Source organism: Indicator indicator, chromosome 1, assembly GCF_027791375.1.
Source record: "Indicator indicator isolate 239-I01 chromosome 1, UM_Iind_1.1, whole genome shotgun sequence".
Classification (NCBI taxonomy): Eukaryota; Metazoa; Chordata; class Aves; order Piciformes; family Indicatoridae; genus Indicator; species Indicator indicator.
Window position 1 is genome coordinate 126,948,402 of NC_072010.1, and position 22,941 is coordinate 126,971,342.

Consider the following 22,941-nt stretch of genomic DNA (forward strand, 5'->3'; position numbering starts at 1 on the left):
TTAGAAGGGATCTTTCCACTGAAAATGCTTTGATCTCCATTAAATTTCTTGTCAGCAGGCATAAAAAAAAAGTTACTTAATAGGACAGAGCAGTTCTTTGCTTGTTGAAATTCATATGTCTGTTATTATGTGGCTTTGAATTTTGCACAAACTCCAGGGCTAGCTAAGCCTTCCGACATTTTTTCCTGCTTTAAAGGTCCTTAACAACCATCACAGCAAGAACACCCATTTTAGATTTCAAAAAAAGCTTGCATCTTTGCCAGCACCTTCCCTGACAGGTTGATGTTTTCAAGTTAGAAAGAAGCAGCAGCTGTAGGGCTACTCTCACACTTCCCTGCAGCACTAAGAACATTGCCTTTATCATTTGTCCAAGTGCATTTGCTGTTTGTCCTGGTGTCACAGACAGGTGAGATCCAAAAGCAGAGGTTTGAGCTGTGGGGAAGGCCAACCTCTGAGAAGCCAGCTGTAAATGGGTATCACAGGATTCCACGTGGAGTGGGAAATGATTATTGAAGCTATAATATTGGACAGAGTTACAGCTGTGAGGACAGGTCGTTGCGTTCTACACAGTGGTCTGTGGGTAGAAAGGTAATGCATAACTCCTAGAGCCCTCCAGTAACAAGGGCATTGCTTCCCCTCGTTTTACAAGCCAGTGTTGAGTGTTAAAGATGCAGGATTTCTGTGCTTTAAACTTTATTCATTCCACCAGAGCATGTGGCTTCTCCCAGTCCTTTCCAGGGGGATTCCTTCTACAATTTCCCATTTGAACGCGGCACAGGCCTTATTTCTCTTTCCATGAAACCTGCTGACCTCCAAGCTCAACTGACAGATTCCTTTAAAATCTGTCATGGCTTGGTTTCCAACAGTGTTTACTTAGTCAGAATCTGGTCTGCTGTGATTTAGAGGATTGTTTGCATAAGAACAAAGAGCAGGAATGGGAGGAGACCTCCATCTCTGGCCTTCAGCAACCCTGCTGTAGTTGACTCTGCTGTAAGGAGGATTGGTTGGATTAGGTGATGTCCAGTGGTGTCTTCCTGCTGCAACCATTCTGTGATATACATGAAGGTTGCAAGAACTCCCTGATTGCCAATGCTGCACTTTGGGATTGGTTTTAAAGCATTGGCCATCACCCCTAAAATTTCACAGCTAATGAAACCCCCATTAAGAGTGGGATTGAATTGACTCAGCATGTGGATACCATAGCACCTGAGATGTCCTACAAGATCTCACTCACACTCTGGCTGCAGCTCCAGAAAGGGAAGGATCTCCTGGAGGTTGTAATTGCCAACCCTGAGCAGAACTCTTTAAGATTACCTGGAGCACCCCAAAATTAGCTAAGATAACAATTGCTTAATGGAGTTATCAGGACATAATCAACTGGTGTGTCGACATAATCACTGAGTGTAGAAGCATTTTGTTGACACTTCCATATTTCAGTTTGCAGTGATGATTTAACACATAAATTCAAAGGCTTCACGGTGATGAATGAAACCGAGCGATATGAGGCCCTCAGACACTGTCGTTATGTGGATGAGGTCATCAGAGATGCACCCTGGACTCTGACACCTGAATTCCTTGAAAAACATAAGGTATACAGCTCTCCCTTTTAACCCTCCCTTCCTCTTTGTAGGCTAACAGTTGAGAATAAACAGCAAGTCTGTGAAATTCTTATTAGCTGGAGCGGGTCCAGAGGGGGGCCACAAAGATGATCAGAGGGCTGGAGAACCTCCCCTGCGGGGACAGGCTGAGAGAGTTGGGGCTGTTCAGCCTGGAGAAGAGAAGGCTCCAGGGAAACCTTAAGAGCAGCCTTCCAGTACCTGAAGGAGGCCTATAAGAAAGCTGGGAAGGGACTTTTTACAAGGGCTTGTAGTGATAGGAGGAGAGGGAATGGATCAAAGCCTGAGCAGGGGAGACTAGGCTGGATATTAGGAAGAAATTCTTTGTAGTGAGTGGGCAAATGCTGAAACAGGTTTGTCCAGGGAAGCTGTGAATGCCCCCTCCCTGGAGGTGTTCAAGGCCAGGTTGGATGAGACCTTGAGCCTGGTCTAGTGGAAGGTGTCCCTGCCAGTGCCAGAGGGTGTTTGGACTAGATTATCTTTAAGGTCCTTTCCAACCCAAACCATCCTAAGAATCTATGAAATTATTTAAACCAATTAATTGCAGTCACTGAAGCTAGGTGGATGGCATAGTTTGCTTCCATCCTTGGCAGGAGATGTTGTATTTGTCTTGCCTTTCTTTCTCAATATGCTGAGTTCTGTAGTGGCATTTTTGAATGGCAAAATAACACAGAAGAATTGTTCACAAACTGACTTTCAGGAAAGGAGATTGTGAACCAGGAAAGTTGTTATGTAGTGACTGAAGTCCTGAATTAAAGGCATGCTTCTTATCAATGGCAACAGGCCAGAAATACATGAAAATGTCATCTGTCTTCTAAAAGACTGGAGAGAATTTCTGATCTGCTGTTGACTGTCTTGCAATAGCTATGAACCTTAGCAAAAGCATAAGTAACCAGGATGTTTTTTAGTGTTCACATCACTGGGTGATGAAAAAACAGCTTGGCAGTAGCAGATGTACACAGAGATATGCACAGCCCTCAAGAGGCAGAATCATCCCGCCTCTGTGCTGTTGAAAGCTAAGGCTTTGGTGCTACTTGACTTAGCTCTCCCAGTAGCAATAAAAACAGGAATGGGTAGCTTAGGTTTTCTACAGGATACCACAGAGAGGCAGACAGAGCACAGAAGTGCTCCTGGAGCCAAGCTTTCTGTTCTTTCATAACTGACCACACAACACAGCAGCTGTAGGCCTAAATCTAGTGCAGTATTCTAGGTGATGCCTTCATGATGAGAATGTCAAAAATCAGCTGAAGCACAGAAAAGAGATGATCCTCCACAAGGACCCTTCCCCACCCACACTGAACCAAAAGTCAGTGATGGTGGTATGTGATTCTTCTTCTCTTCCCTGGCAGATTGACTTTGTAGCCCATGATGACATTCCATACTCCTCTGCTGGCTCAGATGATGTATACAAACACATCAAGGAGGCAGGTAAGGACAACTTCACATTCTTTGCACTTTCCTTTTCAGCCTCAGCTCCAATAGTTTTACTGTGTTTTGACCAGCAGAGATGAGGTCACGTTCGCTTAGACCTGGTCCTGCTGGTTTCAGCTGATGGATTCACTTTGTGAAGCCACAAAGGATGTCATTGGATGAAGTCCTGCCATAACCCCCAGGAAACCATTCAGATCTGTCATGAAAGAGTCCCATCTGGATTTTAAAAACAATTTTAGAGTGCTCAATTAAGAGCTTTGAGTGGATAGAAATGAGTTTAGTTCCCACAGCAGCTTACCCAGCTTCAGTCATTTGGTGAAAACCACAGACTGATGACTCCTTGTTACAGCCCAGGCCTGAATACAGACAAGCACAGGCAGCCTTCAGGAGTCACTCAGGATCAACTTCTGATTTGCACCGAGGGTTCTTTTCACTATGCTGGCAGAGGCTTTAAACCAGTACCAGAGGAGCTGGACATGAGCCAACAATGTGCATTTACAGCCCAGAAGGCCAATGGCATCCTAGACTGCATCAAAAGAGTGGCCAGCAGATGGAGAGAGGAGATTCTGCCACTTTGCTCTGGTGAGACCTGACTTGGAGTACTGGGTACAGGTCTGGAGCCCTCAACACAGGAAGGACATAAACCTAATGGAGTGGGTTCAGAAGAGGGCCAAAAAATGATCAGGGGGCTGGAACATCTCTGCTGTGAGGACAAACTGAGGGAGCTGGGGTTGCTCAGCCTGGAGAAAGAAGGCTCCAGGGACACCTAATAGCAGCTTTCCAGTACCTGAAGGGGGCCTACAAGAAGGCTGCAGAGGGACTGTTTACAAAGGCCTGCAGTAATAGGATGAGGGGCAATGGTTTGAAATTAGAGGAGATTTAGATTGGATGTCAGGAGGAAGTTCTTTACCATGAAGGTGGTGGAAGACTGCAACAGGTTGCCCAGGGAGGTAGCTGAGGCCCCATCCCTGGAGATCTTCAAGGTCAGGCTGGACAAGGCTCTGAGCAACCTGATCTAGTGGAGGATGTCCCTGCTGACCTTTGGAGCTCCCTTCCAAACAATTCTATGATTCTGTGACTATTTAGGAGTTTGGTTGACTACATTGAACATGCCAAAATCATCAGGAGTTTGCCTCTCCTTCAGTTCAAGGAGGCTGAATTAAATCAGAGGAGGTACTATTTGGCCAATGTTTGCCAGCAGCAGCTATCCTATAACACAGTGAACAACACAGGAGAAGGGACTGATCATACTTTTCTTTTGCTCCCTAAAGGTGTTGGTTCAAACCTTGGCAAACCCATCCTTTTCCTGGTCTGCCTAAACATCTATTTGGAGACTTAAAAAGATTTCAGAGCAAATCTGCCTGATAGTAATTTGTCATGCAGAGTGACCTTCTCAAGGTATACAATGACAGCAGTAGACCAGGTATTGACCAGAGCTGAAAGAATAAGCTTTTTATAGCAGCAGTTCTTGATCTTTTGCCACCTGCAAACCTCACAGTGGTGTCAGACTCACACAGCTCTCCTTTTGAAACTGTTGTTGTACGGTTTCAGAGTCAGCTTACTTCACTAGGCAATAAAACAAAGGTCCACCCTGCATCTGGCACTGTGAGATGCTGGAGAAGTGACTTCAGTCTTGTAAGGCTGAATTTTTTTTACATGTAAACTGGGAGATCTAGTGCTGTAATTGTTACCAGTGCAGGCTGAGGAATGATGTGATAGAGAGCAGCCCTGAAGATAAGGACTTGGTGGTGCTGGTGGACGAGAAGCTGGACATGAACCAGCAGTGTGCACTTGGAGCCCAGAAGGCCAATGGCAGCCTGGGCTGTGTCAAAAGAAGCGTGGCCAGGAGATGGAGAGAGGGGATTCTGCCACTCTGCTCTGGAGAGACTTCACCTGGAGTACTGTGTCCAGCTCTGGGGCCCTCAGTCCAAGAAGGACATGGACCTGGAGCAGGTCCAGAAGACAGCCACAAAAATATTCAGAGGGCTGAGCATTTCTCTGATGAAGACAGGCCGAAAAAATTGGGGCTGTTCAACCTGGAGAAGAGAAGGCTCCAAAGAGACCTTGGAGCAGCCTTCCAGTATCTAAAGGGGACCTATAAGAAAGCTGGGGAGGGAGTGTTTACAGGGCGTGTAGCAACAGGACAAGGGGCAGTGGTTTGGAACTAGAGAAGGGTAGCTTTAGATTAGACATCAAGAAGAAGCTCTTTACTATGAGGGTGGTGGAACACTGGAATAGGTTCCCCAGGAAGCTAGCAGAGACCCCATCCCTGGAGACATTCAAAGTCAGACTTGATGGGACTCTGAACAACCTGATGCAGTTGGGGATGTCTCTCCTTACTGCAGGAGGGTTGGACAAGGTGACCTTTAAAGGCCCCTTCCAACCCAGTGCATTCTATGATTCTATGATAGCCCCAATGCTCCAGAACAGCATTACTACAGTGGTGAATTTCCCTTCTCCTAGGGGTCTGTTCTAAGCAGACCAATGCTGTGGATGCATTTGTTTGTTTCCCTTAGTTCCAGTACTCCCATTTGCCCACACTGGGTCCCTGGGGAGCAGAGAAGCAAAGGGGAGCTGTGGAGCTCCTCAGGTAGGTTCCTGTATGTTCCCATTCCCCCACTGCCTTCAGTGGGTGGGAAGGCACACAGACAACAGTGAGCTGGGTCATGGTGTGCTGACTAAACCTCTGCACATCTGTGACAGTCAGCTTGGAAAATAGGAATCAGTCCAATCCATGAAGCATACAAAAATAAATCAGTGACTAAAGGTAATGTTCTCATAGGTGGTCTTAATGCATCTGCTTGAAAACAATTCCACTTTTGTCTTAGCAAGGGTAGGGTTTGGATTTTGCTCATATGTTCTTGTAGCTCCTATCTATAAAGGCTTCTGGCTCAAAGTGGGTTTCACTGCTTCCAAATATAGTTTCCTGAGTGACTGCTGTAAGCCTGAAAGGCTCTATCAGGGAAACCTCTCTGTTCATGATTAAAATAATCTTTTAGCAGAATATTAATTAGAGACCAGAAAGAAAAAAATATCACATAGCTTTTAGTCACAAGAGGCTGCTAAGCTTCTTGATTTTTTTCTCCAGATCTTTTTTTAACCCTGGGAAATCCCAGAATGTACCTGGTTGGAGGAGACCTCCAAGCTCATCCAGTCCAACCCTCAACCCTGCACTGAAAGGTCAACACTAAACCACGTCCCTAAGGACCACTGCTTGAACACCCCCGGGGATGGGGACTCCAGCACTGCCCTGGGCAGAACAATCCAGTGTTTGGCAAACCTTTCACTGAGAAATATTTCCTAGCATCCAGCCTGAACCTCTCCTGGTGCAGTTTGGAACCATTTCCTCTGGTCCTGTCTCTTGCCACCAAGGAGCAGAGGCTGTCCCCTCCTCACTCCAACCTCCCTTCAGGGAGCTGTAGAGAGCAATGAGGTCTCCCCTCAGCCTCCTCTTCTCCAGACTGAACACCCTCAGCTCCCTCAGGTGCTCCTCACAGCCCAGGTGCTCCAGGCCCTTCTCCAGTCTCATTGTCCTTCTCTGGACACACTCCAGCTCCTCAATGTCCTTCTTGTGGTGAGGGGCCCAGAACTGAACACAACACTTCAGGTGTGGCCTCAGCAGTGCTGAGCACAGGGGGATGATCACCTCCCTGTCCTTCCTGGTCACAGTGTCTCTAATCCAAGCCAGGACACCAGTGGCTTTCTTGGGCACCTGGGCCCTGCTGACTCATGTTCAGCTGACTATCAACTAATACCCCCAGATCCCTCTTCGAGTCGTAGCTTTCCAACCACACATCCCCAAGTCTGTAGCTTACCATGGGGTGGTTGTGACGCAGGTGCAGGACCTGTTAGAAGCTTCTGGCACCTCCATGGTATCTTCCACATCTTTTTACTGAAGGTGCTTCCTGGCTTTGGCCAAGGCCAGAGACTGGTCAGCAGAACAGACCATCAGGTGGTGCAGCAGTTGGTGTGAGAAATACACAGGAGGGCAGCAAATGGCCTTTAAGTGGCAGTGCTCCTTCATGTGACACTAAATAAGAGCTACACTGGGGGAATTGCCAGAACCATGAGACTCAGCATTACTGCTTGGGGAGCCCCTGCCAGTCTAACCACTTCCACATCACAGCTGACACTGGGAAGAGGACAAGTTTCAGCCTTTCTGAAGACCTGGAGGAAAATGAAGGGTACAGCAACCTAGCACTTTCCCTAGGCTACAGGAAACAACAGGAAAGCACTAGGAATACACCAGGCATAACTGCAAGGCTCTTACCTTGGGTCAGGCATTTCTGTGTTCATCCTCAGCTACCTGCTGCAGTGCCTGGTCCTGCCGTGCTTCCTCAGCAGGCTTCCTTTTCCCACTTTGCTCAGGAATGTTTGTCCCAACTCAGAGAACTGAAGGCATCTCCACATCAGACATCATCACCAGGATCGTCCGGGACTACGACGTGTACGCCCGGCGCAACCTGCAGCGAGGGTACACAGCCAAGCAGCTGAATGTCAGCTTCATAAATGTGAGTACACCATCTGCAGCTGCTTCTCCAAAACCCTCTCCTGGGACCCCCAATGTAGTGTTAAAGGTTGAGGAAAAAAAAAAAAAATCTATCTTCCTTCCTCCTGCTGCTTTAAAAATAGCTGGGAAGAACTTGATTGAGAAGCAGCTGGTAAGCTGAGGGTTGTTGTACTTGCTCCCATTCAGCAGCAGCTTCATTTCCATCTCATGCTTTCACAAAAAGATTTTCTTATGCCTTGGGGGTTCTCAAATTTGTTCTTTAGCAACTCCAAGGTTAAGCTGCTGTAGCATAAGGTATGCTTTCCCCAGTCTCAGACTCTGGTGGATCCTGACATACATCCAGTTGGGCTCCCCAGTTCAAGAGGGACAGGGATCTACTTGAGAGTCCAGTGGAGAGCTACAAGGATGATGGACTGGAGCACTGCTTGATGAGGAAAGGCTGAGAGCCCTGGGGGTGTTTAGTCTGGAGAGGAGAAGACAGAGGGGATCTTATCAATGTCTATATATGAGGGCTGGGGGTCAAGAAGGAAAGGACAGCCTCTGCTCAGTTGTGTCCTGTGATAGGACAAGGGGCAATGGATGCCCTACAGCACGGGAGGTTCCACCTCAACATGAGGAAGAACTTCTTCACTATAAGGCTCACAGAGCCCTGGAACAGGCTGCCCAGAGAGGTTGTGGAGTCTCCTTCTCTGGAGACTTTCAAGCCCTGTCTGGATGTGTTCCTGTGCAACCTGCGCTGGATTCTATGGTCCTGCTGTGGCAGGGGGTTGGTCCTTAAGATCTGCAGAGGTCCCGTCCAGGCTTTACAGACCTCCTGCACTGGTACCACAAATGTTAAATTTGCATTTATAAAAATACCATGGCAATAGTTAACCACGGCCATATGGATTAGAATATATTCATGCAATTTTTTTCTTCTTCTCAGCTGTCAAAGGGTAATTATTTCCAAGTCCTCATATCTTACATCTTCTGTCCCCGCTTTCAAAACAGGAGAAGAAATATCGCTTTCAAAACCAGGTGGACAAAATGAAAGAAAAAGTCAAGAATGTGGAAGAAAAATCAAAAGAATTTGTTTACAAGGTAGAAGAGAAGAGCCATGACCTCATTCAGAAATGGGAAGAGAAGTCCAGGGAATTTATTGGCAACTTTTTAGAGCTGTTTGGACCTGATGGAGCATGGGTAGGTATTCTGCTATCCCAGGAAGCCTGGGTGGGTTTTATTTCTCCTCTGTAACACAGACCAAGAGCAGAGTCTTTGTTTTGAAAGCCAGCAGAGCAGGGTAACTGCAGACCTGCTTGCTGGATCCCACCCCACAGCCAGCACTGCAGCCAGAGGATTTGCCACTTGTAGCTGTAGATTCTCTGGGCTGATTTGTGTCTGTTGTGAAGGCACAGTGCCGAATGTGACACTACACCCAGCAGAGCTGCTCTACAAAGTGAGGGGCAAGGGAAGGTGGCCTCCTGTTTCCTGAGGCAGTGGCCCAGCCACAGCGATCTTTGCTGAGAACAAGAGGAGTGACATTTCCTCCCAGTGTTGTAAGGAAAAGCATCAGTGAGAGCCGAGCTAAGAGGTGGTTGTGGCTTTTTGAAACTCTGAGCCTTGGCAACAGGAAAGACTTTAAAAATGATAACTTGTTATTAGTGTCAACATTGGTATTAGCATTCATTTTCCTCATCACTCTTAGTTAGATGTTGCTTTTAATGTTGACATTCACAGTACAGGAATCGTTCTGGGCATGCTGGATTCCTAGATCAGTAACTTGCATGCCATTAATATGCTGTTATTATTTCACAAATAATTATTGTATTAGGCTTTATGCCAGCGTCAATTTTCTAAAAGTAAAGGCCACATAACCCACAAAAAGAAAAAAAAGCCCATTTGTGAAAAAGGTCCAAATGTCAGCTTTCAAATGTCAAGATGTCTGTAATTCATGAGCAGTTTTGCCCACCTGTGCAATCCTCCATGTGAGAGAGTCACAGAGGGGCCAGAAACGATTCATGTGGCAGGAAATGTCTCTTCTGGCATGAGAGAGAAGCACCACACAGCCCAGCATGGAGGTCCTCATGGCAGAGATGCTGCTCCATGGAAGCAGAAAGCAGTGGGGTTCATTTCACCTCCTCTCAGACACATACAAGCAGGCAGCAGAGAGAGAGCGAGGTTCACAGGCAGGATTTCCATGCCAGTCTCCCTCACAAGTGTCCCTTCAGGACCAAGTGTTCCTTCAAAGGGTCAGCTTCCCTCTGCTCTGTGCACAGAGGGAGTCAAGGATCATTGCATCACCTCAGACATCAGCAGGGGCTCAGATAAATCTTACAGGCTGCAACTACAACCCAGGGCCAGTGTTTGTGTCCCTACAGCCTGGACCTGAGTGTGGCCTTGCAGGAATCAGCAGCAGTCTGTAAAGCCCAGCTGGCACTTGTTTGGTAAAGCAAAGGAACATGGACACTCCAGGCAGTAAAACTCAGCATCAGGCAAAGTTTTTTTTGTCTGGCAGCAAGTTTGCCAAAAGCAAAGCATTAGTTCCCTGAGCTGGTTGTGTGTGCCTGAGCTTGCTTCCACCGAGGCTTTGAAATTATTTCCCCCCCTCTGGTACAGGTGCAGAGTGCACCCAGCCTTGTCTTACCCTCTGGCACTTCAAGGAAGCCATTAACACTTATTCTGCTCCTTCAGCAGCCTGAGGAGCATCCCTGTTAGGAAAACCTTGCCTGCAAAGGGCCTAATTTACTGACCCTGCTAGAGCACAGCTGGAGGGGAAGAGTCATTCTGGAGGCAGGTGAATTACACCACCTCCTCCTCCTGCAGAAGATGTGGGTTTAGCCAGCAGCTTGGAGGTTAAAGGAGGCAACCTGGGCTGGCCAGGCACTTACCCTGCTGAAGGAGCACTGGCTTGCTCAGGCAACATAAGTCTTCGCTGAAGTAGGGAAGAGGTGTCCTAAGCCTGGCTGAGGGCCTCAGCAGGAAGGCAGAATTCTACTTTCCATCCCTGGCCTGTGTGGTCCAAGGTATAGTCAGTTACTCCCTTGACCTACCCATATGGGATACCAACCAAGCTGGGACACTTTGATCTCCCCGAGCACCACAACATAAGCACCACAATGTTACTGAGCTTTCTGAAGTGGCTGCTAAGGCACCAGGGGCAGGAGGGAGTCAGAAGTGTTTTGCTTGGTCAGGGAAAAAGATATTTCCTATCAAACAGCTTTCTTCTGTTGGCAGTTATCTTCAGTGAGAGGATGAAACAGACTAAGTCTAGCCAACAAAACCTCACATTCTTTGATCTAAAGAGAAATTTTTCACTCCTGGCACTGAATTTCAACAGGCTCCAGGGCTTTGCCAGCTCCAGTGACATTCTCATAGCTGTTAACAGCAGAAACTTTCCTCCACCTGAATGCTTCCTGGCACCACTTACCAGGAACAACCACCATCTGCTAACTCTTGAGATTTGAGGCACTCTTGGCTATTTTGGGCCTAGCAGCAGTGGAGGGGTAGGTTACATGCTATGGATTTTTATGCAATGAGAACCATGCTAATCATGGCTCCAGGCAGGAGCTGTTCTGTCATTCTGCACCACAGTGACATCCAGACTCTAAAACTAATTTAATGAAGGCCAACGTGATGAAGATAGAAATTAAGTGAGGGAGGTCATAGAGGAACAGCCAAGTTTGGTGTCTGTGCCCTATGGTTAGCCTCCAGAATTAGCAAACACCAGAAACCTGATGGGAAAAGCTAGCATCTGCCTCTCCACTGGCAGGGGATACCGAGTTGCAAAGAGGGGGAGGAAGTGCAAGATGGGCAGCCACATGCTCCTTGGCTGGGAGGAAGGTAATCACATAGCAGAGTCACTGCAGGGGGAAGGGGAGGAGAAACAAGCTGAGGAAGTCTGTGGATTGCAGCTGCTGAAGTAGGCAGACTCAGAACACTTTCTGCACAAGCACTTTGCTCTTGGACCCAAGCAGACCCTTACCTGTGTCTGGGCTGGCTCTTCCGTTCCAGCCGAGCATCGCCAGCGAGCCGACTGCCAGCGCTGCGGCCCAGGCTGAGCCTCCCTGCTCCCCATGCCCAGGAGAGGCAGCAGGGCTCTCACTTTGCCATCTTCCACGTGAAGCCTGCAGCTGCCCCGCAGGACCTCCTGTAACCCAGCCCAGCACAAGGCCACGCAGGTGCTAACATTCAGCAGCTTGCTTGACTGGAAAGGTCTCTTCCACCGCACCAGCTCTGGCAGACCTCCTCCACTCAGCTTTACAACTCAAACCCAACAATAAAGCCCAAAGCAGAACACAGAGCCTGCACGTGTTCCTCTTTTCAAAGACAACCAAACGCTGACATTCTCACCCTCACTGCACAGGGTCTAGGTGGTGCCTGCTCCAGGTATTTGGCAGGCACTGGGACTTCCTCCCTTGATAAGGGAAAGAGGGGAAAAAAGTCTGGACCAGCCAGAAAGCTCAGTAGGAGATGAGTAGTTCATCTCAGTGTGCTAAAATGAAAAGGTCCTGGTAACAAGGAATGTGAAGATGTCAGGCAGAAAACTGACTTTTTGAGATGCAGTTTGACCAACACATAGAAAAACTCCCAAGGGAGTTCCCCCTGGCTGGCTTAGGACAATGCAGAGAGTGTCTGAGCTAAGAAAACAGCTTGTCATGTAAAACCAGGTTATGACGAGCACGGTAGAAGAGGCAAAGGTTGACTGGACTGAACTGGCCATGCTTCAGAGCAGAGGTCTCTCAGCTGTCTCCCAGGTGAGCAGCACAGTGCAGCACAGCCCCTGCCTGCCCACAGCCAGCCCTTGCCCTGTGCCTCACTTCTTCTCGCTTTGCTTTTGCAGAAGCAGATGTTCCAGGAGCGCAGCGGCAGGATGCTCCAGGCCTTCTCTCCCCGGGAGAGCCCCAACAGCAGCCCTACACGAGGCCGTTCTCCATCCCGTTCTCCATCCCCACCCTGGGTCTTCAGTAAAGCCTCCCCTCCTTCCTCCCCAAAAGCTGCCTCTGCCTCCCTCAGCAGCATGAGCGAGGGAGATGAGGATGAAAAGTAAAAGCAAAGGTCTATTTTTTTACCCACGAGACAGAAGAGCAAGCTATGAACTCAAGCACTGGATGGGGAGAAGCAGGAGGAACAGCCAGGGTACCTCTGACAGCAGGAAAAGTGCTCTGGGAGAAGATGCTGGAAACCAACTGGAGCACAGCAAGGCAGATCTCAGGAAGAGCTTATTCTACCCCGCTCCCTTGCCGTGCCTGGAGGTCAGGCCAGCAGCGCTTGCCAGAGGTGATACTGGGGACTGACAGACACACATCTCTCTGCAGGTTCCTGCCCAGGCATTGCTGCCTTTGCAGCTGCTGCAGCCAGGCCAGTGGAGAGCTCTGCAACGAGCAGGGCTGGCAGGAGGAGCCCTGCCAGCTCCCCAGCACACAGGCACGTTGGTGGTTGCAGCCTGTGGATGGAGAAGATGTAGCTGTACTGCACACTACTAATCTTCAGCTCTTCTGGCACATGAAGAAATGACATTGCTGCAGTAAATACATTCAGAAACAGGAAATGAGATACTGGGGTTTTTTTCTTTTTGAATGAAATCTGTCCAAGACCTCAAACCATACCAGTGGAACAGGAGAGCTCTCCAGCCAAGTTGGTGGAAACCCATTTAATCAAGCTATTGAATGCTGCTTGTTGCCCAAGCAACATACCCTCTGTATGGGGTAGAGCTGGGCTGTATTTGCTTTATCAAATCACCCTCTGTGCTCCTAGTGCCTGAACAGCTACCTGAGAACTTCTGTTTTGCTCCCTGGCTTTGCACTTTGGAGGCAAGAAAGCAAATGAAGAGACTGTCCCAGCTAGAATGTGGTGGTGTAGGAACCAGTTTGAAGATGCTGGTGATTTTTTTCCTGGTGAATTATGAAAGACACAGGTGGAATCTCAAGGCCTTGGCACCTCCTCGGAAACCCTGCTGCTCACAGCTACAAGCAGGACAGTGCTGCTGTCCTCAGCCACCACTCCACTAGTTATAAACAAACTCCTCATCAACAGGGGTTGAAGAGGAACCCCCCTGCAGGGGTTCCAAGGCCATTCCTCTATCCTAACTTGGGAGAAAAAGTGGGAAGAACAATGGGAACCTTTTAAACAAGGTTAGGCTTGGGGATTGTCTTTTTGTCCATGACACCTGTACAGCCTCAAGGAGAAGCACAGAAAGGGTAGCTTCCCCCTCCCCTGGAGCCACTGGCTAGATCTCCTTCCAGCTTGGCAAAGCCAGACCTGCCTGATCTCCAGCTCCACCATTCAGCCCTGCAGCTGGCACTTGGTGAGGTGGCTTCAGACTTGCAGGACTTCTGAGAGTGGGAGACCCCCCCCCAGGCCCCAAGGCTGGAAGCAGCACTCAGCCCCCATCACTGCCTTAGGGCTGCAAAGCAACGATGCACTTTTGCCTGGTGAAGCCTCCTCAGCACCTGGGCACATCGAGGCTCTCCAGCCCAGGATCAGCTTTGGTGTCAAGTCAGTGAGGTCAAGAGTGCCACTGCCTGCTTGTCCCACCAGCAGCCTGAGCCTGTGGCACAGCAGCAAAATGGCCTCTGTGCCACTGCTCCCTGGAGTTGCAAACCCATCAGCCCAGGCTGCTGTGGGCAGCACCGGTCAGCACTTTGCTGGTTGCCTGCACAGGCAGCTGGGAGAGGGAGGGCTCTGAGTGCCTCTCAGAAGAATAACAAGGGGAAAAAAGAAACCAACTGTGAAGGAACAGCCCTCTGAGCATGGGGACTGGAAGTTCCTGCTGGCAGCAGTTCCCCCCAGGCCACCAGACTTGCCTGGCTGAGTGACCTAGTAGGTGAATTCTTTTCAGTTCTTCCCTTCTAGGTAACTTTCCAGGCAGATCAATTACAGACCTTTGTACCAGGCACCAAATTAGCCTCACGCTGTTCACTCCCTACAGCTTTCATCCCTTACCCACTACTGGGTAACTGATGGTTCTTTGGGAATGCTTTTCCACATGCCTCTGACTCCCACAAGAGTGAGTCCATGACATCTTGTTGCTGGCTCTGTCTCCTGGAGTCAAGCCAGTTCCTTCCTCAGCAAGCTGCAAAGAGATGAGCAGGGACTGGGGTAACCTATGGCTTTCAGTGGGAAGTTCAAAGGGAGAGCCACAGCCAGTTAGCTGCCACCAGCTGGGCACCTGATGGGACGATGCAATTAAGACCTTTCTCAGCCTTAGGCAACCTGTTACTGTAATTTCATACCTGGGATGCACTTCTTTTTTCTGAACCTTAGCAAGTCTAAAGTCTTCCCATCACAAACCACTCCCCCACCATAGGAACTGTCTGCACTCCACTGGTGCTGTTTATCTGAGGAGCCAAGTCCAAATGTGACGGAGGTAGGCAAGTTTGTTTATTTTGCTTTGGTTTCATAGCACTTAACTGTTCAGCAGCCCCTTTTCAGTGGTTTGAGTGGAAGACAGCACCATGACTTGTAAATAGGAGCTGGAACAAACCTCACCAGTCACCTCTTCTTAACAGAAGCTGTTTCTCAGAGGCACAGGTGGCTACCCAGCAACAAAGCCATAGACTGTACCAGGCGTCCATTCACACGTAGGATACCCATAAGCTGAAGCCTTTGCCCTGCTGGTACAGACACCAACATCCATGTGCTGTCTCCAGGAAACCAGAACCTCATTGTCTCTGGACACATGGAAGACAATTTTGCACTTCTGAGTCATGGTTTGGGTTTTATTTTTCATGAGTGTTGCTTTACTTCAGTCCTACTTATCAGCCAAGCTCCACATGAAAAATAAACAGTGTACAACAGCTACTGCTGCCTCCCACCTTCCTTTTCCAGCACCTTTGGGCACATACACACAACCCCCACATGTCCTGGTTTTGACCTTAACCTGCCACACTCATCTTAAGCCCCGCTGACAGCACAGTGATGCTTTATTATCCCCATCCTTTGTACAAGGTGTTTAGTATCCCCATCCTTGCTACCACAGGGCTTTATGCCCCCCACAAACACCATTAGATCAGCTTCACCAGCCTGCCCACAGTCCTGCTGCTCTCTGCTCTGACAGGATCACCTCTTTCTTCGCCTTCACCCACATTTCTCTGGTTGCAAGGTAAAGATGGGGAAATGCTGCCTCAGCTGGCAAGGCCGCAGCCTAGTGGAGTCAGGAGCCACTCCTAATTCTTTATTGTAGATGGAGGAAGGAGGCAGGCATTCTGCTTCTGCAAACCATCCCCAGCAGCTGCAGCTGTGATGATCCTGAGAGTGGCAAGAGCTGTGCCAGACTCATATAAAACTGCAGCAGCAAACGTTAGCCACAGGGATGAATCCCAACACTGGCTCTTAGCCTTGACTTCCTCCAGCTAAGTCAGTCTAATGCCTGAATGTTCCTGCTTCCCTCTTTTCCTTTTGTCTTTCCCTTAAGAACAAAGTTCTTACTGCAGCAGCTGTAGAAAAGAGATTGCTTATTTACTGAACAATCCTGCCCCAGGCAGAGAGAAGCTGAACCAGCAGATGGGGAGTTAAAGACTTCCTAGCTAAGATATTTTTAATTCTGGGATAAGCAAATTTCAGTGTCCTTCAGCAGAGCAGAAAAACTGTTTTAAAGGCACAACAGCCACACCAAAATGCTTCCTGCTAATAAATGATTGAGGGGCTGCTTTGAGCAGTGTCTTGCATCCCTTGGGAGCTACACAAGATATCCTTGTATGCTTCCAGTTGCAGGAAAGTCAGCTTGGCTGCAGACCTGCTTCTCTTCTGCCACTGAGCTGCCTCCACAGCCCTATGGAGAGGGACCACATCTGACTAATGCCTGCCCATGATCTCATTGCCAAAAGCCTAGGTGCCAGTTCTGCACAGACACAAACCTGCACTGCTGCCAGCACTCTGGGAAGGGACCACTGTGCACACAGGTCTGATCTAAACCAAGGGACAGGAGCCATCATCGAGTCCAGCACAGAGCCACAGATGACAGAGGAAGTGGAACACCTCCCTTATGAGAAAAGGCTGAGGGAGCTGGGGCTCTTCAGCTTGGAGCAGAGGAGCCTGAGGGGTTGATAAAGATGTGCAGGGCAGTGTCAGGAGGACAGAGCCAGGCTCTGATCAGGGATGTCCAATGATAGGACAAGGGGCAAGGGATACAAGCTGGAGCAGAGGAGATTCCATGTGAACATAAGGAAGAACTTTTACTATCAGCGGCCAGAGCCCTGGAGTAGGCTGCCCAGAGAGGTTGTGCAGTCGTCTCCTCTGGAGACATTCCAAACCCACCTGGATGTGTTCCTGTGTGACCTACTCTAGGTGACCCTGCTCTGGAAGTGGGGTTTGACTGGATGAGCTTTGGAGGTCCCTTCCAGCCCCTAATATTCTGTGATTCTGTGAAAAGACTCTAAATGTCTGCTTCACAACTTGCAGGAAAAGAGAAGCAAGCACAAAGTCAATGTCATCCTGTTTGGCACTGAGGACTGGCAGTAACACCTGGCAGTTACTACTTTAAGAGACATAGTAGTGAAAAACCTGACTTCAAAACCATCTGCTGCAAGACTTCTCTTTCCCTTGAAAGTAACAACTCTTAAGTGCTGAAACTGAGTGTTCAACAGTCTAAAAAAGACATGGATTGTACAATGAGAAACTGATCCCCTTATTACTAATTGTTCTGCCACATAAGCCTGTGTCTTAGGGCCACAAATATTCATTATGCTGCTTGCTGCTGCAACTAGATGTGGAATATTATGTGGTACAAGCTGACAGATTTTGCAGTTTTGAGCTACTTAATTAAGCCACCCAGCTCCTGTGAATATTCTATCGTGGCAAATAGGAAGCAGGAAGAAAATGCAGCAGGCAGATTTCTTCTCATCTGAAGGTTTAAAATAAATTCTTCATCTGGAAGAAAATTATCTCAGTTCTAGCAAAATTCTGACCATCTGGAGCCTCATTTATTACTCAGTAAGGGAGTTAATGAGTCAGGCGAGTCTCCAGGCATTTTCCTGCTCTGGAATTGCTTGCTAAGAAACTTTTTTCCCCTCATCTTCTTGAATAAGTTATGAACATTTAGAAAACTTTCTGGAAAGCTGAACGAAGTTCAAGTTAGAAGCCTCAGGTGTTGTTTTGTACCAGGTATTTCAGATGGCAAGAACAATCCAAGCAATTAGCTCTAGGGAGATTTAATATAGCAGGAAAAAAGCTGAACCCAGAAGCTGCTCACCTGCTTCAAAGAAACATGGTGGTGACAAACCATGCTGATGTACCCAGAACAACTGGAAACTAGAGGTTCAAAAATCCCAAACCACAGAATCCTTAAGGTTGGAAAGAGTTTAAGATCATCAAGCCCAACCATAACCCAACTACTGTGACCACTGAAATAAGTTGCTTCTGGTTCTAAACTGCTGTAGGGCTTCTGCTGCTTGCAGGTCAGGAGATCAAAGCCTGCAAAGCAGCACAGATGAGTTGGAGACAATCTTTGATGACATTGAACATTAAGAGAAATGTCACTCTCCATTCTTTATCCACCTCAGAGGAAGGGTCAGCAGTGCCAAGATAGGAAGCTGAATCCCTACCTTCAGCATTTGGTATTTGGTTCTTCTAAATCATAGAATGGTTTGAGTTGGAAGAGACCTTCAAAGGTCATCTAGCCCAACCCCCCTGCAGTCAGCAGGGACATCCTCCACTAGATCAGCTTTTGCTCAGAGCCTTCTCGAGTCTGACCTTGAGTAGCTCCAGGGATGGCAATCTGGCACCTCTGCAGTGTTCAATCAAAGCAAAACTTTAATGACAACATAATAATAATTTGACAGCATCAGCGTTGTCACAGACACATTAATCCTACCGACAGTGCATAAGAAGATCTCTAGATTGAAAGAAACAAACAAGTTCTCTAGGCCAATTGCTGAGATCTTTTAAGGCAACAAAATACTGCAATTAAAGCATGTGGACTTTAAAGCTTCTTATTTATTTTTAATCAGAAAGCCACTCCAGTTACAACAAACCTTCATTTGTTTCCAATTAATGTCAGCAGCTTAAGTTCTGATCCTGAGAACACTTCCATTGAAGTGAGATTACTCTCACAGACTCTTTACTCGTGCAACTATCTGCAGTCCTGAAGTAGCTACAAAAATAGTTAACTGTATTCCTTATTTGTGAATAAACTCACCTCTGACCTCCGCAACGCTTCTACCATGTGCATCACATTAAGTGCTGCAAAACCAGATTCATGTCTGTTAATTCACAGGTAGGCCAGTGTGTCAGGGAGGAGAGCTGAAGAGCTGTTAGAAACCACAGCATCCCTGTGGCAGCTGGGGATACAGGCAGGGACACGTGGTTAGCCTCAAGAGAGACATACCAACAGTAAATATTTTGGCTGTTTCCTACAGAAATTATTCATATATAGAATCATTGACTGGCTTCAGTTAGAAGGGATCTTTAAAGATAATCCAGCACCCCTGCTGTGGACAGGGACACTTCCCACTGGATGAGGTTGCTCAAAGCCACATCCAACCTGGCCTTAAATACTTCCAGGGATGAGGTGTCCACAACTTCTCTTGGCAACCCCCCACCCTCACAGTAAAGAATTTCTTCCTAATGTCTTAAATCTACCCTGCTCTAGTTTAAAACCATTGCCTCTTGTCCTATCATCACATGCCCTCATAAGAAGTCCCCCTCCAGCTTTCCTGTAGGCCCCCCTTCAGGTCCCAGAAGGTCACTATAAGGTCTCCCCAGGACCTTTTCTTCTCCAGGCTGAACAGACAACGCTCTCAGCCTTTCCTCAAAGGAGAGGTGCTCCAACCCTCTAATCATCTTTCAAGACCACTCTGCAGCCCCTATCACATAAGGATCTAGAAGTGCTTCTTAAAGGGTGAAAGGGAAGAAATGTTTTTCATGTCACTGAGGTCAATATTTCACCCTGAATAGTTAAGTTTAGGGTGGAGGTGAAAAGGAGATTGCTCTACCCTCAAAGATCACTTGTGGTCACTCTTTGGAGGAAGTGAAGAGCTGTTTGAAAGCAAATTTCACATTCCAAAAGCATGTTACCCAGTTGGAGCAGCAGGTGTAGCTTACACAGCCAAAAAGCAGCTGGAGTTTTGCAAGAACACTACAGTTAATATCCGTCTTCTGTTCTTCAAGCACACACCAAGGGACTGCTTTAAGCACTGCCCAAGAGGTAGCACAAACTGCAGCAGGACAAGGACTCTCAGTACTATCCTAGCTCACCCCAGTCAGGTACAGAGGCAAAGACTGAGTCCACCTGAGTTGTGAAAGAAACATTTCTGCATCTTCTGAGTATTTCTCATCAAGTGCTGACTCTGAAAGACCCCTCGCTAACAATGCCTAGATGGAGCACAAATATGTGTGATTGGGAGAGACTTCAGTATCCATTAATATTGAACTAAGCAGTGGATTAAGAAGATTTTGTTCAAGACACTAGAAAAATGTACCCTCAACAACAAAAACACCCAAACAGTTAAACTATTTGTCACACTAAGACATAATCACACAGAACCACATAATTGTTAGAGTTCGAAGGGACCTCAAGGGTCATCTAGTTCCAAACTCCCCATGGGCAGGGACACCTTCCACTAGATCAGGTTGCCCAGAGCCACATCCAGCCTGGCCTTAAAATCTTGCAGGGATGAGGCTTCCACCACCTCCCTGGGCAACCTGTTCCAGTGTCTCACTACCCTCATGGTGACAAATTTCTTCCTAACATCCAATCTAAATCTGCCCTCCTCTAGCTTGGATCCATTCCCCCCAGTCCCATCACAACCCAACGCTCTAAAAAGTCCCTCCCCAGCTTTCCTGTAGCCCCCTTCAGATACTGGAAGGCCACAAGAAGGTCTCCTTGGAGCCTTCTTTTCTCCAGACTGAACAACCCCAACTCTCTCTGCCTGTCCTCATAGGAGAAGTGCTCCAGCCCTCTACAGAAGTTGTTCGTGAGTTCTTAGGAAGAGCTGAGGAGCAAACATCCCTTGCTCACTTTGTTAATCACTAAAACCAACAGACAATGAAGCATTTTGACAGGAAAAAAAAACCAACAACTTGTTATATGTCCTCTAACTCAAGTCAAACAGTCTGCAATAACATTAGCAGGCCATATATCTGAAATCCATATAAAATGAAATCTAATTTTGTATCATCAGTAAGTTCAGAATTAACAGCCCCAAGACATTAAAACCAACAGTTGTAACAGAGTCCAACCAAAAGTGGAAGCAAGTGAAAAAAGATCAGTATCTGTAGTTCAACTAACCACATGAAAATTCCAGCCACCCTCACCTTTCAGGCATACCCACTGAAAAACTCTCCTCTAATTGAAGGCCTGCTGCCTTTTCCTAAGTTTTCAGACTAATACCCATATGTAGAAACATGGCATGAGGACAAGTGAAGGACAATTTATGGCATACCTGAGATCTCCACTAAAGCACAGGCTGAAGAGGAGAAAAGTCTCTTCTTGCTCATTTTCACTGTGATGGCCTTGGGGAAGTAGAAAAAAAATGCACTCCTTGTGCTTCACCTTCCTGCTCTGAGTTTTTTGTAGATGCTTCTTGGAAAGAGGTGCCACTTCAGGGGACTTCAGACCACTTCAGTCTAGAACCAGATCACTTCAATCCTGAAAGCCAGCCAGTTGGGGTGTTTTTGTGAATAAAGAAGTGAAATTACTACTAGACCATAACATCCTCAATGGTGTCTTCAAATTCCTTTCACTGGCCTCCATGGTTTTTTATGTCCTTACTGAAAACAAGTTCAATATCCCTTCATTCTTCTTCTCTTCACGTATGAATAGACAGCCAAGGAGAAGCACCAGCTCAGGATTTAAAACTTCAAAACACAATTGCTAACAGAAGCCAAAACTCAGCTGCTTACACAAACTACTTTAATTACTTGGAACGTTTTAGGTAATGTTCCAGAGAAAACTGACCACACACAACTAGGAAAATCATAGTTTCAATCAGAAATGTACATCATTCCTCTATGATTTACTAGAAAACATACACAGCTTGAGTTTACAAACCAACAAGAAGCTAGAGGTGAGGGCAGAAGTGACTAAATGTGAGCAGCTGTGACTCCCAAACCGGTGTTTCAGTCAAACTACAACTCTGATTTCACCCCAGCAGCACAGCTGCATTGCTTGAATACCAATTTGCACTGCCTGCAGTCATGGGAAAGGATTGCTCTGGAAGCCACAGGTATCATGAGGCCCTCTTTGTGCCATGGGAAGATTCCCCTCACCAGGGGCTCATTTGGAACAGAGGCCAACCCCATGCCCGCACTCCCTCTTTCCTATTTGCTGGCAGAGGAGGGCTCAGAAGGGCACCACTTACCAGCTAGCTGGCCAGACAGCCTTCAGCAGTTGTCCCAGTGTCACAGCACCTCTGAACAGCACAGCAGCACTCCACAGAGATGCGTATGAAAGAGCATTAAGCCACGCTGGCACTCCCATGTGACTGCATCTGCACGGTGTAGTGAAGCCCACAGAACCTCAGGCCCTGCCAGCTCAGCAACTGCTCACACACACACTCCTGAACAGATTGAAGGTATGCAAGTTAAGGACTCAGACTCTTCAGAAATGGGGGCTACATGAAGTTTATTGCTCCAAGCACTCTGTAATCCTTTGATGAGATGTTCTATGTAAGTGCAAAGTACTCTCATAAAATCAAATACTCTCATGAAATCAAACTAAGATTTTTTTTTCTTTCTTCTAAAAATACCCAGGAATTTCTCAACAGTTCCCTGTTTCCCTGACAGATCAGCTCTTTATAAAAATAAATATTGAGAGGACAAAAGGGACACTTCCCTCAATTTTAGTAAACAAGTTCCATTTTTCCATGCTAAAATCTGCTGTATCTTTCAAAAAAAAAATAATATCAAAACACCTTAAGAGAACACACCTGAGGGTCCATCAGAATTGCTTACAACTGATCTACTTCATTCCCAGGGTTAGGATTTTTCAGCACAACTCCTACATTTCACAGATTTTCCTGAAAACTGTAGTATCAGAGACAGTATTTGGCAAAGGGTTGCTAATAATCAGCACAACCCTTACAAAAATTTAAGGGGAAAATGGTTTGGGTTGTTTTGTTTGGGGTTTTTTCCCACCTCTTTTGCTTTGTTTTCCCTTCAATTAGCTACCAGCTCCGTTTTTCCCTCCCACCCTTTCTGTGGTATTTCCAGTTTGATGTATTTAAACCAAAGACACTTTTCCAAAAAGCTGGTGTACAACATCTTTATATACACACTACAAATTCAGATTACCAGACTCTAATCATCAAGACACTAAATATATAAATAACTTTGCCAACTATTTACAAGGTTTTTAAACTAATCAGGTTCCAAGCAACCAACACTCTTAAGGCAAAATTCATTTTGTATGACTGGCTGGCTAGCCTCTCAGTATTTCTCTCCCTCCCCAACTCACTCCCCACCCCCCTC

The 22,941-nt window shown here is 47.2% G+C and overlaps 1 protein-coding gene across 1 annotated transcript in view; it reads left to right on the forward strand.

The window, feature by feature from the left end:
- PCYT1B (phosphate cytidylyltransferase 1B, choline) overlaps window positions 1-12,583 on the forward strand; it is a 31,810-nt gene extending 19,227 nt beyond the window's left edge. Inside the window, exons 4-8 of the mRNA XM_054385216.1 lie at window positions 1,438-1,589; window positions 2,966-3,044; window positions 7,416-7,558; window positions 8,548-8,736; window positions 12,377-12,583. Of these exons, the coding sequence (XP_054241191.1) occupies window positions 1,438-1,589; window positions 2,966-3,044; window positions 7,416-7,558; window positions 8,548-8,736; window positions 12,377-12,583 (770 nt within the window). The remainder of the gene's footprint in view (window positions 1-1,437; window positions 1,590-2,965; window positions 3,045-7,415; window positions 7,559-8,547; window positions 8,737-12,376) is intronic.
- The last annotated feature ends 10,358 nt before the right edge of the window (window positions 12,584-22,941 follow it).